The 18249-nt window shown below is 39.0% G+C and overlaps 1 protein-coding gene across 1 annotated transcript in view; it reads left to right on the top strand.

Moving 5' to 3' along the window:
• Positions 1-18249, top strand: part of LOC126249334 (solute carrier family 35 member E3-like) — a 181728-nt gene that overhangs the window by 88886 nt on the left and 74593 nt on the right. The window contains exon 5 of the mRNA XM_049950990.1: positions 16017-16155. Within this exon, the coding sequence (XP_049806947.1) occupies positions 16017-16155 (139 nt within the window). The remainder of the gene's footprint in view (positions 1-16016; positions 16156-18249) is intronic.

Here is an 18249-nt window from a genome sequence, read left to right on the forward strand (position 1 = left end):
AATATCAGAGTGATATCTAATATAATACACCACCTACATGCATGTTTCCTTCTACTGGGTGATCTCAGACCATTGTGAGGCAACTGAAACTCATTTTAGTGTGACACATGGAAAATATTCAGCCACTGATCTCCTGATCAGTAGATACAGCCTGCTTCCTTCAGTTCAGTGATACCTGACTCAGTGCTCGTCACAGTGGTCATACCAGAAAGCTGGTTAGCATTCTTTCAGCACCACTCTATCATTTCATTTCATTTTTTATTGGTCCTTTTAATCATTTGTTGTACATGGTATACAATACGATATTGGGTAAGTCATTGTGATTTACAATACACATTTTCAAATTATGCAAGAATATTTATATTGATTTAGGCTTAAATATTATCAAAGCTGAGAATTGAGCCTTCATACATAATATTTAACACAAGTAGTGCAATCAGTTTTTTTTTTTCTACATAAAACTTTTGATTAACATTTCATTCACTCCTTTTTTAATATTTGGCAACAAATTTTTATGTTTCAAGATATTCATCTATACTATAACAACACTTTTGCAATAAATATTTATGGACAGCAGTTTTAAATTTTGAGGTGTCTTTTATTGTTCTAATGTTATTAGGTAGCTTATTGTATAGCCTGTTTCCTGTTTGCAGTGGTCCATTCTGTTTTAATGTTGTGTATGCATGTTGAACATGTAAATCCTGCTTTCTCCTTGTGTTATACAGATGTATGCTCTGGTTAGTTGATACAAGATTGTTGCTTTTTTCTAAGATTTTCTTAACAAATGTCATTACTTGTAAGATATATAGACATGGTAGTGGAAGGATGTGAAGTTTCTTAAATAAGGGCCTGCATGAGCTTCTTGAGGCAGCATTTTCTATGAATCTTACAATTCTCTTTTGGCATATAAAACAACTTTGGTGGCAGATTCATTTCTCCAAAAGATAATGCCATATCACAGTAAAGATTTTGTCTGGGTGAAGTATACATTTTTTAGTGTATCGTTCAGTGTGCAACCAGATAGAATATTGATAGTATAACAAATGATATTCAATTTATTTGTAAAGTATTTTGCATGCTGGATCCATTTTAGATCTTATTGGATCCATATTCCAAGAAATTTTGTAGAGCTTACATTTTCAGGGGTTCTGGTAAACAACTCTATGTCTGGTGTTAGTGGACATTTATTTGGCACTGTGCATAAGTGCACTGTAACTGTTTTATCTGTGTTTATTACTAAATTGTTTCCAGAAAACCAGTCTTAAAGTGAGTGGTGCACTTTTTAATCTTATGCAGTAATTCTTCTCTGATCCTTCCTTTTGTTATCACATTTGTGTCATCTGCAAATTTTATGTAATTATGATGTGACCTGGTCAGTTCCAAGAGTAGAAACAGAACTGGTACTAGAATGGAGCCTTGTGCTACACCGTACTTAATGCTCTGCTTTTCTGAGCAGTAGGACTTTATCTTGTTCCCATGTTGGATAGCAAGCCAACTACTCTCTGTTTTGGAGATATGATTTTATCCATTCATAGGCTGGACCCCTAACCTACAGATTCAAGTTTCTTAAGCAAGATGTTGTGATTGATGACATCAAATGCTTCAGATGGCTGAAATATGCTCTTTGCTGTCTATTGCAGTTAAGGCTTCATTTAGGAATGCAAAAATAGCAGTATTAGCCGATTTAGGTTTTTTGAATCCATGTCGTGTATTTAAGAAGTGTTACGGCATAAAGTCAAGCACCGGCATGCCAGCCAGAAATGATAGAGCAGGGAGGGCTGCAAGAAGGGGTCAACCAATTGCATGCTGATCGACCTCCCTTCCAGGACGACAACACAATGGCAGCGGTCCCTAGGTGGAGAGGATATACACTCCTGGAAATTGAAATAAGAACACCGTGAATTCATTGTCCCAGGAAGGGGAAACTTTATTGACACATTCCTGGGGTCAGATACATCACATGATCACACTGACAGAACCACAGGCACATAGACACAGGCAACAGAGCATGCACAATGTCGGCACTAGTACAGTGTATATCCACCTTTCGCAGCAATGCAGGCTGCTATTCTCCCATGGAGACGATCGTAGAGATGCTGGATGTAGTCCTGTGGAACGGCTTTCCATGCCATTTCCACCTGGCGCCTCCGTTGGACCAGCGTTCGTGCTGGACGTGCAGACCGCGTGAGACGACGCTTCATCCAGTCCCAAACATGCTCAATGGGGGACAGATCCGGAGATCTTGCTGGCCAGGGTAGTTGACTTACACCTTCTAGAGCACGTTGGGTGGCATGGGATACATGCGGACGTGCATTGTCCTGTTGGAACAGCAAGTTCCCTTGCTGGTCTAGGAATGGTAGAACGATGGGTTCGATGACGGTTTGGATGTACCGTGCACTATTCAGTGTCCCCTCGATGATCACCAGTGGTGTACGGCCAGTGTAGGAGATCGCTCCCCACACCATGATGCCGGGTGTTGGCCCTGTGTGCCTCGGTCGTTTGCAGTCCTGATTGTGGCGCTCACCTGCACGGCGCCAAACACGCATACGACCATCATTGGCACCAAGGCAGAAGCGACTCTCATCGCTGAAGACGACACGTCTCCATTCGTCCCTCCATTCACGCCTGTCGCGACACCACTGGAGGCGGGCTGCACGATGTTGGGGCGTGAGCGGAAGACGGCCTAACGGTGTGCGGGACCGTAGCCCAGCTTCATGGAGACGGTTGCGAATGGTCCTCGCCGATACCCCAGGAGCAACAGTATCCCTAATTTGCTGGGAAGTGGCGGTGCGGTCCCCTACGGCACTGCGTAGGATCCTACGGTCTTGGCGTGCATCCGTGCGTCGCTGCGGTCCGGTCCCAGGTCGACGGGCACGTGCACCTTCCGCCGACCACTGGCAACAACATCAATGTACTGTGGAGACCTCACGCCCCACGTGTTGAGCAATTCGGCGGTACGTCCACCCGGCCTCCCGCATGCCCACTATACGCCCTCGCTCAAAGTCCGTCAACTGCACATACGGTTCACGTCCACGCTGTCGCAGCATGCTACCAGTGTTAAAGACTGCGATGGAGCTCCGTATGCCACGGCAAACTGGCTGACACTGACGGCGGCGGTGCACAAATTCTGCGCAGCTAGCGCCATTCGACGGCCAACACCGCGGTTCCTGGTGTGTCCGCTGTGCCGTGCGTGTGATCATTGCTTGTACAGCCCTCTCGCAGTGTCCGGAGCAAGTATGGTGGGTCTGACACACCGGTGTCAATGTGTTCTTTTTTCCATTTCCAGGAGTGTATGTGCCGCAACTGACTGGTGATGGCCCAGTTCAAGAGCGACTTCCGGATTAGCCACTTGGATAGCAGCATCAGCGTTAGGCACTTCCATAGCAGTTCGGGAAAGACTTTTATCAGTTAGAGATCAGCAGGGGCTGCAAAGACTCATTATTTTGTATATTGCCCTTTGCTTGTGATCACATCTTTGTTATTGCCAGAGCTAAGTATTATAATTTTCTTTTTGAAATAAAACTCATTAATACAAGTTGTTTGATTGTTTGTCTAACAAATTTAGTAGGCAGGCTTTCTAGACACAACAAGAAGTAATTATTTTTTTCTATGGAATTGATTAGTCTTTTACGATAGATGTTTTCAATTATTTTGGAAAGACCAGATAGTAGTGAAATAGGTCTATAGTTTGATACTTTTGGTTTTACCTCTTTCTTGAATGGAAGCTTTACTTTTGTTATCTTCAGTTTTTCTGGGAACACCCCTTCTGATAGAGAACAGTTAGAGATGTTGACAAGTAGCCTGGCTATGAGGAGAGCGCATTTCTTCAAGATGTAGTCAGGGATATTTTCAGTACCAACAGAGAATTTGGGCTTCAGTTCTTTAATTACAGCAAGTATTTCCTTTTCATTGGTGGGCTAGAGAAAAATAGGTTTATTATTTATTGTGCATCTGGACTGATTTCTGGGAGTGCACTGTAAATTTTGATTTATAAGATGTTCAGCTATCTGTGTAAAGTAGGAATTAAGTTAGTTTGCAGTTTTTGTAGATTCAGTTACCACAGCCGACTTCTCCATTAGGCAGTTAATATTATGGAAATGTGTCTGTTCTGCTTCAGTTTCCTTTACAATATTCCATGTGACTTTCATCTTATAGGTGGAATTTTTTATGTATGTGTCATTTGCCATTATTTTTGCTTGTTTGATAACATTTTTGAAGGTCTTTTTATAGGTTTTGTAATAAGTATGAAATTTTGGTAACATGAGCTATTTAGACAATCTGTGTAGTAATCATTTTTTGTTTGAGGATACCAGAATCCCAGAAGTGATCCATTTACTTTTTGTTTTCCTTATGTATATTTTCCTCTGTGTTGGAGGGAAGCACAATTCAAAGTAGTTGGAAAAATTACTGATAAATTTATTATATTTTCCATCTGTGTATTTGTGGTTATAAATCTCTTTCCAGTTCTTTTGCTCAAGTATTGGAGAAAGTGATTTATGTTTTCATTACTGTAGTTTCTACTGTTGGTTGTTGGGCAGTGTTTAAATTGCAGCTCAGTTTCTATACTGGAGCTACATCACAAGGGAATATGGATGATTTGCTGTATTACATGAGGGAAGAGAAGAAAGTAACACAATGGTTTATTACTAAAAAGTTTAATAGGTAATAAATTTAAAAAAAAATCACAACTAAACTTACATCTTTTACCAACTTTCATGCATAATCACCAACATTCTCAACACATTTCTTCCATCGTGGTACCAGTTTCAATATGCCTTGTTCATAGAAGTCTATTTGTATTGAGTGTAGCCATCTTCTGCATCTATCCCAAAGCATTAGCTGTCCAAGAATTTATTCATGGGACTGAACAGATGAAAGTCCAATGGTGCAAGATCTGGACTGTGTCATAGATGCTGAAGCACCTCACACCCAAATTTGGTAGTAGTGGCGCACCCACAACTTATCACCAGTGATGATTCCTTTCAGAACATCATGCACTTCAGTGGCATAACACTTTAAGTGGTACAAGCTTGTCATCATTTGCTGGCCGTTGTGATTGTCCGTCAGGTTCTTAGACACCCCACAAGTACTGACTTTACAAAATTTCGATGTGTCATGAATAATATCACACACTGCATCATAGGAAATGTTGAACTGCTGTGATAAGATTTACAGTTGCACACACTGGTTGTTCAAAATTGCTGCCGCCATGGTTATGATATTCTGTGATGTTGCAGCTGTTACCCTCCGCCTGGAGTGTGGTGAAAGGTTCACATGGCCCTCTTGAAAAGTACACACTATATGGATACATTGCTATCATCCATACATGTCACATATGTCCCTGTGAATTTAACTTTGCTTATGCCCTTTGGCCCACAAATATTGAACTACACTTCACTGCTCTTTCAAGTTGATGACAGTAACATGCACACCATGTTTGTTTCATAGTTCAGGCTTCTCTAGCTAGAGCTGCACATGAAAACAAAATATCCTCTGTAGTGCAAACTTCAAACTATATTGTCATCAAAATTCAACATTCCAGCTGCAGTGCCAGGGGAGAAAAAAGTTATTGTGTGTTACTTTCTGATTCTGTCTCATACAATTACCACAATACTAACAGTAACAGAGTTAACATTCCCCCTTTCTTCAGTAACATGCCATTGAAAACTAGTCCCATGATGGACACAAAAAACTGCCAAGGCAATCAGTGATCTCAGTTGGGTACTCCAATGACGTAAGCATCACCTGTCAGTAGAAAACATTATTGCCTTAAAAGAGCACCATGCTCGAGCACCCTCTCTCACAAAACAACAGAAGAAGGAACATTGGGAAAGATATGTCACTACCATAGGGACCAATGGCTCTTCACAAGTATGAGCGAAGTTACATTGCATCTATGGCAGCCAGCTAGCAACCAGTGTTCTTGGTTTGTACCAACCATACCGTTATTGCAAACAACTCTGCAGCACTCTTCACTCCAATAGCTGCATCTGACAATTGCCTCTTTGCCTTCCATGTAAATAAAAATCAGGCAGAGGATAACAGCCCCGTCCTTCAATACACAATGTCTGGAACTATGTTATACTCCTTTCAGTGAACTCCTCGGTACATTGGCCCTTGGCTACAGCACATCATCAGAGCCTGATAGAATCCCCAGTCAAATACTACAACCCCTATCCATGGATTACTTGCACCACATCGCTGCAGATTTTAATTGTATTTGATGTGAGAACAATTTCCCAGACCTAAAGGAGGGATAGTATGATTGTTCCAGTCATGTAATTGGGTAAAAACTCATATGAGATGGATGGTTTTGGAACAACCAACCTCACTAATGTTCTGTGTAAGTTGCTCAGACAAATGATGAACTGGTGCTTGTGTTCTCCTGAGATGAGGGCTCTTTTTTCCATTTCAAAGTGTGGATTTCAAGAGGACCAGGCCACAACTAACCACTTAATACACCTGGAGGCAGCTATAAGGATGGCTTTTAACTGTTGCCAATGCATCATTCCTGTCTTCTTTAGCTTACAAAAGCCTATGACACCTTACGGCATTATGACATTCTTACAGCATTGCTTGTGGTGAACATCATGAACATTTACTAACCTGCAGTGACACTCTCAGCAGTCTACAGGATATAAACCAATTTAGTTCTAAGAACCTGTTTGTTTCAGTCATAGAATGTACTCTTATTGACTTCCATAGTACTTGGAGCTCAGTTGTATTCCCAAGTCACATAGGTATTTCTGGAAACAAGTTTTCTGATCAGTTCGCAAAGCAAAGGAAATTACAAAGACATAAATGCTGGAGATGGAGATATAAGGGTCCACCTTGCAATCAACACTATGTCTTCAGCTTTTGAAGGCTTGGAATGAGGAATGGCATGTTAAGAGCCATGAAAGGGTCCTCTGCCACTAATACTTTCCAGCTCCATATCAGCCACAACTGACTGTCTCATGGTCACATACTCAGATATGGGGACCCACTGTTGTTGTGACATCCCTCTGTCAGCATTGCTTATGTAATTGTATTCATTCACTTTGCATGTTTCATTGTGTTTACTGTTGTATGCCACATAATATTATTGGGAGTCTGCTTTCACACACATGTCCACTATGGTATTAAAACACAAAATAGTATAAATACTTTCTCTGAACAACTGGTAAGGTGATTCATTCAGTGCAGTTACATACTCTGCAAGAATTTCACTTGGAGCAAGTGGTAGCCATTTGGAGGAAGAGGTGGGGGAGGGAATCAGTGGTTGGTAACTATAACTAATAGTACCAGACTAGGACATTGTAACATTCAAAATGAAAATTAAATTTTCTTCAGTCATATTCCAGTGACTCATTTGTGATCTAGATACAACTTGCACATATGTGGACATGCAGTGATGGTACAGTAATATTCTCATTATCCAGTATTAATGAAAGAGAGCCACTTACAACGAATGCATTTAAATTATATTGCAGGCAATAGGTAACATGCAGTGTGGCATAGTTGTTTGTGAAAATCCATATGCCTGAATGCTAGAATGATTGTTATAGTTCAGCAGGAGAATGCCCATGGTCAAGGCCAAGATGGGAAAATTTGTTTCACACTTTTGGGAATGGAGAAGTCTTTTTTCACTCAAGGTTTTACGCTGCAATGAAATCTCAAAATTCTCTGTACAGTATGAATGTTGCAATGCATATTCTCTTAGTTAATGCAAGTATTTCAAGAAATTGATCTTAAAAATTAAGATTAAGTCTATAAAACCCATATTAGTTTGGAACAGAATAGACTAGAACTGAGTTAATGTGCAGGAGACTCGCCAAACACAAAAATTGGTTTACAGTTTTTCTTAAAATGTCATTAATATAATATACTGTACTGGACACATAATTGGTACACAACTGATGATTTTTTTAATAACAAGCTTTAATCCTAAGTATGTGTTCTGTCCTGCTCAAATTTTTAGATTGTCTGTCATGAATTCTTCAACTGAATAGTAATGTTTCATCACCAGTTTGTCATGTAAGATTTTTTCAGTGATAGTATATTAATATTGAGCAATTCTTTTTCTTTTATTTTGTTATAAATTTTCATACCTTATACTGCAGAGTTTGAACATAAAATTTTAATTTCTGGGTGGGCAGTATAAAATTATTTTGATTTCTGGTGTTGTAATTATGTTGAAATTGATTCGCTACAAATAAATCAGGTTACCATGTATAAAGACAATCCATTCATTGATGTACAGTGAGGGCATCATGTAATATACTTAGGTTTTTTAGTAGTGTGTGATATTATTTGCTTCACTTTACATTTTGCACATTTCTAGTGATGGTTTTTTGAAGTTTTAGTATTCGAGACATATGGTTTGAGTTACCCCACTTAAATAATTTGACAGTTCAGAGACTTCCTTCACCAGGATACAGATTATCTGGCTGTTTTTCAAGGAGTTCTTTGTGGAGTGGGAGAGTAGCCATGTACATAGAAAACAGTATTCCATTTGAGTCCATAGATGTATCTCGGCAGTTCACTGAACAGTTATTTGATTGTTGTGGAGGGGCAGTTGAATTCAGTGAAACTAAATTTGTAAGTGCTGTTGTTTATATGTCCCATAACTCTGACTTCAGGGCATTTCTGCTCAAGCTAGAGAGGGTTGTTGATTCATTTTATAGGAAGTACCAAAAGTTAGTTATTTGTGGTGACTTCAATATTAATTTTGTATGTGACTGTGCAATAAAAAGGATGTTGGAAGATCTCCTAAATTCATATGATCTGATGCAAACTGTGTTTTTCCCAACCAGGGTGCAGGGGAACAGTGGCACAGCTGTAGACAATATTTTTATTCATTATTTGTTACTAGTTGTACATTCTGTTAGTAAAAGGGTGAATGACCTTTCAGGCCATGATGCACAAAACCTTAACACTAAAAGGTTTTAGTACTCAAACAACTGTTATATATAACTACAACCTATGAAGGAAAGCTAATCCAACGGCAATAGAGAGTATTTTTAAACCTGGTTGAGGAACAAGAGTGGCAGGACGCTTATAATGCCGATAAAATAGTTGACAAATATAATGCTTTCCTTAACACATTTCTCACACTGTTTGAAAATTTCTTTCCATTAGAACATTCTAAAGAGTGTACTAGCAGTAAAAGGCAGCCTGGGTGGCTGACTAGTGGGATAAGGATATCATGTAGAACAAAGTGGGGATTATATAACAATGTTAGGAGTAGCCACAATTGAGCTACAGAAGCCCATCACAAACAGTATTATAAGGTGCTTAAAATGTTATGAAGAAGGCAAAGAGCATGTGGTATGGAAATAGAATAGCTAATTCACAGGATAAAGTTAAAACCATATTGTCAGTCATGAAGGAAGTGTCTGGCCAGCAGCACAAGGTCGACAATGTAAAGTCAGTATATAGTAAAAATATCTCTGTTACTGATAAGTCAGATATATGTACAGTATTTAACAGTAATTTTCTGAGCATTGGTGGTGAATTAAACAAAAATTTAGTTTTTGCAGGGAATCATATAACTTCCTTGGCAACTGCCTTTCTGAGATTGATGTCTGAAATACTCCTCTGTGATACAGACAAGGGGGAAATTGAGTCAATAATTAAATCACTGAAGACTAAGGACTCTCTTTGATAAGATGGAATACTTAGCAGAATATTTGAGTACTGTGCTGCACATGTTAGCCCTGTATTTAACCATGTTTGTAATTTTTCCTTTAAAATGGCCAGTTTCCTGAACAATTAAAGTACTCAGCACACACACACACACACACACACACACACACACACACACACACACACACCATGCTCGCTCAAGGGAGGACTCAAACCTCTGGTGGGAGGGGCCACGCAATCTGTAACATGGTGTCTCAAGCCACGTGGCCACTCCAAGACTGTGTATGTAAGGATAATTGATCTTTTTTTCACATAATTTGCTATCAAACATACTGTTCGGTTTTAGAAGTGGCTTAACAAGTAAAAATGCTATATTCTCCTTTCTCTGTGTGGTACTGAATGGATTAAACAAAAGGTTTTGAAAGCTAGGCATCTTTTTTATTTATCTAAAGCAGTTTATTGTGTTGATCACAAAATACAGCTCCAGAAGTTGGACCATTATGAAGTACGGGGAGTAGCTCATATTTGGTTCACCTCTTACTTACAACAGACAGCAACGTGTAAGCTTTTGGAGCCAGTGGCTGGCTATGATGTGGGGTCTAAGTGGGGCACTATCAAATGTGGAGTGCCCCAAGTATCAGTGCTGGGGCCTCTCCTGTTCCTTATTGACATAAATGATATGCCCTCTAGTATTACAGGTGATCCTAAAATATTTCTGTTTGCTGATGACACTAGCAAAGGATGTTGTGTGCAACACTGGCACTGTTTCAAATAGTGTAGTTCATGGCTTGTAGAAAAGAAATTAATGCTAAATCACAGTAAGACTCAGTTTTTACATTTTCTGACACACAATTCAACAAAACCCAACATTTAATTTCGCAGAGTGGGCATATGATTATTGAAACTGAACAGTTCAAATTTCTTGGTGTTCAGATAGATAGTAAACTATCATGGAAAGCCCACATTCAGGATCTTGTTCAAAGACTTAATTCTACCATTTTTACTATTTGAATGGTATCTGAAGTAAATGATAGTTCAACATGAAAGGTGGTCCACATTGCTTATTTTCATTCGCTTATGTTGCATGTATTACATTTTCGAGTAACTCTTCCCATTCTCAAAGGATATTTTTGGCTCAGAAACAGGCAGTTTGGGCAATAAGTGGTGTAAGTTCACAAACCTCTTGTCAACCCCACTTCACTAGTCCGGTTATACTGATATTGGCCTCTCAATATATTTATTCTTTACTGTCATTTCTTGTTAACAATATCAGCTTATTCCCAAGAGTTAGCAGCTTTCACTCAGTTAATACAAGGCACAATTCCACTCTGCATTTGGATCGCACTTCCTTGACTCTTGTGCAGAAAGGTGTGCAGTGTATTGCTGCATCCATCTTCAATAAGCTACAACAAGAATTCAAAAATCTTAGTATTAATCCACATGCTTTCAAATTGAAGCTGAAGAGTTTCCTCATGGGTCACTCCTTCTATTCTGTCGAAGAGTTCCTAAAAAAATTAAGCCGATTTCTGTGTTACATTGTTGATTGTGTTTACATAAACTTACGGCACGAAAAAAACCATACTCTGTCCAGTCCTAATTCAGTAATGTGACTGAAATAAAAAATCAAAGTTCAGAATTGGAACACATTTAGAACTCATGAAAGTTAAAGTATCCTTGAAAGTTAGAATACTCAAATGGCCATTTACAGTTCAAAATCTATCATCTTCATGAGTGAATACCACAATTTACCTCAGGCAGGTCTGCCCTCTTCCAGCTCTCAGACCTAAGTGTCATTCTCCAGTACACTGTTCAGCTCTGTGCTCCAGTAGCATTCTACCATTGCCTGATTCTCATTGGCTGATGGCCATTGCCACCAAAATATGATCTAATCTTAAGACCTAAGGACTTGATTTTACTTACCTTGACCACCTGTGATGTTGTTAACATTTGGTCTGACTCAGACCATTTACAATAAGTATAAAAAAATAGTTTGATCGTAAATAAATAAGACAGTATTCTTATATATGTGTGCTTGTGTTAAATGATAATGAAATGCTGTTATATATTGTTAAACAATAATGTTGGCCTGCTTGATAGAAACATCTTTTGGTGCTCTATTCATAGGCAGTGTTACCTTGTACATGGAACTGACCACTGTTAAAATACAATTATTTTTATATCAACCATAATCAACATTTAAATTAAGTTACTGGAAAAAAATAATAAAATACATATTAGATAACTAGTAAAGTCATGTGGCATGAATGGCTAGGAGACCCAGAAGGGCAGGATCAGCAGCCTAATTGGAAAGGTTTTTCCTATTCTTTGCACCAGCAGGTGCCTTTTGCTTAATGAAATATGAGAGCTGTGTATGTAAGTGCATCTGTTAAGTGTTCATGACTGTAATTGGTGTGTGTGTAGTGTCATGTTCATGTTGGAGATGATTGGAGAAAGGAGAGAGTGAAACCAGGTGCTGGCATGTAGCCTACTCCTGTCAAAGAGCACCAAGAGGGCTACCAAGCTTAATGTCTCCCTCCAATGGATGGATCTCCATCTACATTTTCACATGCCCTCACTTTTGTTGAGCTGTTGACTTCACTAGCTAAATCTGTGTTGAAATCAGCAGCTATTACACTGGTTCCGTAAACATTACAGTGCTGTTTAGGTGTATACTGACATAAAGGTTTACACAAAGTTCACAGTTCAGTTTTAAAGGCTTCTCAAGTAAACAATCGCTACATGAAATGTTTTGGGCCATGACCAACTACATTATGTGATCAAAAGTAGCCAGACACCCCCGAAACATAAGTTTTTCATATTAGGTGCATTGTGCTGCCACCTACTGCAAGGTACTCCATATCAGTGACTTCAGTAGTCCTTAAGCATCATGAGACAGCATAATGGGGCACTCAGCAGAACTCACAGACTTTGAATGTGGTCAGGTGATTGAGTGTCACTTTTGTCATACATCTGTACGTGAGATTTCCACACTCCTAAACATCCCTGGGTCCACTGTTCCCGATGTGCTAGTGAAGTGGCACTTACAGCACAACAGCATACTGGCTGACCTCATCTGTTGACTGACAGAGACTGCCAAAAGTTGCAGAGGGTCCTAATATGTAATAGGCAGACATCTATCCAGACCGTCACACAGTAATTCCAAAATGCATCAGGATCCACTGCAAGTAATATGACAGTTAGGTGGGAGGTGAGAAAAATTGAATTTCATGGTCGAGCGGCTGCTCATAAGCCACACATCAGGCCGGTAAATGCCAAATGATGCCTTGCTTGGTGTAAGGAGAATAAACACTGGATGATTGAATGGCGGAAAAATATTGTGTGGAGCGATGAATCACGGTACACAATGTGGTGACCCAATGGGAGGGTGTGGGTATGGCGAATGACCGGTGAACGTCATCTGCCAGTGTGTGTAATGCCAACAGTAAAATTCAGAGGCGGTGGTGTTATGGTGTTGTTGTGTTTTTCATGGAGGGGTCTTGCAACCCTTGCTTTGTGTGGCACCATCACAGCACAGGCCTACATTGATGTTTTAAGTATGTTCTTGCTTCCCACTGTTGAGGAGCAATTTGGAGATGGTGACTGCATCTTTCAACACAATCTAGCACCTGTTCATAATGTGTGGCTTGTGGCTGAGTGGTTCATGTCAGTAACATCCCTAATGGACTGGCCTGCACAGAGTCCTGATGTGAATCCTATAGAACACCTTTGGGATGTTTTGGAACGCCGACTTCGTGTCGGGCCTCATTGACCAGTATCGATACCTCTCCTCAGTGCAGTACTCCATGAAGAATGGGCTGCAGTTCCCCAAGAAACCTTCCAGCACCTGACTGAATGTATGCCTGCGATAGTGGAAGCTGTCGTCAAGGCTAAGGGTGGGCCGATACCATATTGAATTCAAGCATTACCAATGGAGGGTGCCATGAACTTGTAAGTCATTTTCAGCCAGGTGTCCAGATACTTTTGATCACATAGTGTAGATCATTGCCAGATTTCATACTTGTTGAGGCACAGCCATATATTCCAGTGATATCCCCCAGTAAGTTACTGTGATTGTGGCACCTATGAACTGTTACATGAACAGGAAGGATGTACTGATACCAAACTTTGCAGTTAACTGAGGCCATGGAAAAATTCCATGACATGGAAAAAGTTATAGGACTCACAATAAGTGGCTGTTCAGCGCATTGAAGTGAAGGTTCTATAATACATAATCTTGAATAATAGAGAGGTTGAATAAATAGTTGTGTGAAACATTGTGACTGAGGTTTCCTTGAAGTAGTTTGTGGTATATTGAAGCAGAATAGAATGACATTCTAATAATTGAAACCACACAGGAGAACTCATAATTAATTGATTCACAGTCTCTTCATTTTATGCAGCAAAATCTCTATGCAGGAACCTAAGAGAACCTTATTAAACTCACTTTTGTCTCTGTTTTCACAAGAAGTAGCTAGATTTAAATCTTGTATTACACTGGATATAATGTATGGGAGCTTCAGTGCTTCATCATATTAACATCAGCCTTCAGTAACAATCAGTATCTTTCTAACTTGGAGCACATAATGTTACCAAGTATAAGGTTATATTACCCATTTTCAGAACAATAGCTTACCTATCCACATCAGCAAACAGCTGTGGCTTGATTTTGTGATCTTATGTAGTTGACACCTTTGACTGACCTGCAAAGGTGTCTAACTTTTATTCCTTGGAGATTTTCTGAGTCAAGGTGAAGAATCTCATGTGGTGCATGACTTAAACATCATAAAATTTGTGTGGTTCCAAGATGATAAAAGTGATCACAAGACTCATTATGTAATTCCTGGCATGCAGCAAGTAATATTTTGGATTGATATTACTTAATTTTTTTTAATAGGGTAGGACCAATTTTGCTGTCTTGTTAGTAATTTTGCCAGGTCACTTGAGTGATGTAGCTCACATTGGTGGTGTCTGAATCAAATATTAGCCCACAGTCCAAACGAGCCCTTTTAAAGACTAATAATACTAGCTAAAGCAAAGAATTCAGCTCTTGAGTCATTGTTAGTATGAAGAGTAATTTGTTTGTATGTAAAAAGTTTGATTTTTAAGGATGCAACAATACAAAAACACAAAATTTACATATAGTCTATAAACTGACTCATTCTACATATTTGAAGAACGCCACGATTACCTGCCAAGAGCGGCTGATAAAATTTCTTTATTTATCAACCAGTTTCAGTCTACAGACTATCATCAGGTTCATAAAAATATTTACAGCATCATTATTAGGCACTATAAAATCAGTGTCATCAGATGATAAAATCCATGAATTTGTCACTGTTGTCACATAGTACTACAAATCACATCATCAGTCATAAACTGTGCCAGACAGTGGACTTCTTCATGTTACTCCAACAGTCAGCATTAGTGCTAGGAATGGAGGCATTCAATGTACTGTTGACAATGTAATTCATATTACTATGTGACAACAGTAATGAATTCATGTATTTTATTATCTGACACCAATGATTTTATTATGTGTAATATGATGACGTAAATGCTTTTTTGAACCTGATGGTCTGTGGACAAAATTTGTTGTTAAATAAAGAAATTTTATCGGCATCTCTTGGTGGTAATTGCATTGTGCTTCAAATATTTATGAGCTGTGGGGCACTATTTTATGAAAATATATTCATTCTATGTAGTTTTGATGGAAATTATGCAAATGATGTATGGAATATATAGCTAACTAGCTAGCTTTGTCTGGATTTTAAGTGATTCATTTACTTCCATATCTTCCCCTGTTCAATCAATTAAAAGGAACTTATTTTACTGAATGCTAGGCATACTCTGAGCCCTTCTTTACAGGTTGCCATTGATAGTACTGGGAGTTGTGTCACCTGAGATTTAATACTCACAAACAAGGGTTTTGCTTTGTGATTTGAACAATTTCTTCAGTTCAGTTTTACTTTTTATTCTGAAAATGCTTTTATTTATCATGTTATGTTCATTTTTTAATCTTCCAGGTAGTATTCCTTTGTGGCTCATCTAGTTATTTCGTGACATAGCATTTTATGTTAAATGTTGGAAAGTCTGTAGTTTTATCAATTATATGGAAGTATTAAACTGTTTTTCATGTACATCTACGTAGCCTCTCTTACTTATTATGTTACTTTTCTAGAGCTTTGTTGATTATTCAACTGAATTACTACTGTTGCTTGTTTTATAAGTGCACTTTTTATCTGTTCATTTTTAGGTTTGACACTTCTTTTTAAATCTTCATTAACAATGTTGTTGGCAAGTTTAAATAATGCACATTTATGAAAATGTTTTAAATTGAATACTATTCAGTTTTACTATTGTGTCAATAAAAACTTAACCATTAAATTTAGATACAACATGGTTGGACACCTTAAATTTTGTGTCACCATGCTAGGTGGTGTACTGTTGTTTGAAGATCCTCTTCATATTAATCAGGGTGTTGGTATTTTGCTCACAGTTATTGGGATAACTTCTTATGCACATGTGAAGGTTAGTGGTATAAATTAAGAAATTTGATAGTCTTTGTTTTATGAAATACTCTGTTAAGTAATTTCATTCATCCAATTTCACAAGACCATATCTTTTACCTCAATGAAGTGAACTTTAAGTTATAGATAAAAATTTGAATTTTATCTTGTTTCTAGTTGTAAGTTACTGGTTATGTGGTTGCTGATAAATGTCTCCATGATGCAGCTTTCTCACTAGCTCATTCATTACCCAGCATTCATTCAGTTAAGATGGTGATAACACAGCGAAAAAATGTGTTTTGCGATCTCCATTCCATAGGTCCAGTTCAGTTACAACTGTAAAGTGTAATTTATTCCAAAAGTACGGCATCACACCTCCTACAGCTCTACAACTCAAAAAGAATGTAGTCTTCCATCCAGGGATTCCCATTTAAGTTCCCAAAGCATCTTCATAACACTTACGTGTTGTTAAAACCTACCGGTAAGAAATCTAGCAGCCTGCCTCTGAATCACTTCAATGTCTTCCTTCACTCTGACCTGGTATAGATACCAAACACTGAAGCATTACTCAAGAACAGGTTGCACCAGCATCCCATACATGGCCTTTTTTATGGGTGAACCACTCTTTCCTAAAATTCTCCCAATAAATTGAAGTTGACCATTTGCCTTCCCTACCATAGTTCTTACACACTCATTGCATTTCATATCACTTTGCATCATTATTCCCAGATATTTAAAAGACTTGACAGTGTCAAGCAGTACACTAACGCTCTATCTGAACATTACAGGTTTGTTCTTCCTATTCATCCTCATTAACTTACATTTTTCCACATTTAGAGCTAGCTGCCATTCCTCACACCAACTAGAAATTTTTTCTAAGTCATCTCGCATCTTCTTGACACCTTACCATACACCACAGCATCGTAATTAAACAACCACAGATAGCTGCCCACCTTGTCTGCAAAATCATTTATGTATATATAGATCAACAGTGGTCCCATCATAATTCCCTGGGTCACATTTGACGATACACTCGTTTCTGATGAACACTCACCACCAAGGACAACATACTAGGTTCTGTTACTTAAGAAGTCTTTGAGCCACTCACGTATCTCTGAACTTATTTCATATGCTTGTACCTTCATTAAACGCCTGCAATTGGGCTCTCAACAGCTATTCAGCCATTTGCTATGAGTGCACATTCCATACACTATCCATCAAATGAAGCTCAGGGTAGTGAAACTCTCTCTGAGCTTTTCTCATATTTCTCCCATCCCTTCCTACTTGTAGGAGACTGTAATGCATATAATGTGCCATGGGATCTAAATCAATGTACCCTAGGAGCTGAACTGTTGTGAGTCCCATTGTGTCATAAGAGCTATTTTCGGTTCCTGCGTACCAAAATGCACAACTTTTGTGAACTCACAATTAAACAACCACAAAATAAATTTAAAAGTCCATAAAACCTAAATGAGCTCGATCATCATAAGCAAGCAAATAGATGGTAGAAGAATAATACCAGAAAGTCCATTAACCCTTGCAAATTCATCATCAGTACAGAAATTAATAGCCCATGTAGCAGTCCATTGCCTGACCCAGTAGAGAACAGTCAGGTTCCAGTAGCATGTCACTAGGATGCTGTCAACAGTCTTCACTCAGCAAATGATATGACAGTGGCGGGAGCACAAGGTGAGTTGCTGGGAGCTGCTGTGCCCTACAACCTGTTTGACTCATTAATATCGAAATCTTATGTGGCTGAAATAATGCCATTACCTGTGTGAGATACATGTCCTCTCCCCCACTTCTCCCTGGAGTTGGTTGATATGACTGAAAATGTCTGGGACAGTGACAAAGATGACGAGCCAGATAGGAGGAAGTGTAGGTGGGTGTCTTGTTTATTTGTTCCACCAGAGAAGGCTGCATCTCCATGTTTGATGATGGTGGGGAGACTGGAGGTTCCTCATCTATCTTCACATCCGTAGGTGGCAGTGTGTCCAGAGTGTCACACACATTTGTAGTAATGTTCTTGTAGATGACCGCGGGGGTGGTGTGATGGGAAGACATCGCAAGTGGTGTAACACTAGGATAATTATTTGGTGGGGGCTGAGCTGTTGCT

Source organism: Schistocerca nitens, chromosome 3, assembly GCF_023898315.1.
Source record: "Schistocerca nitens isolate TAMUIC-IGC-003100 chromosome 3, iqSchNite1.1, whole genome shotgun sequence".
Taxonomy (NCBI): Eukaryota; Metazoa; Arthropoda; class Insecta; order Orthoptera; family Acrididae; genus Schistocerca; species Schistocerca nitens.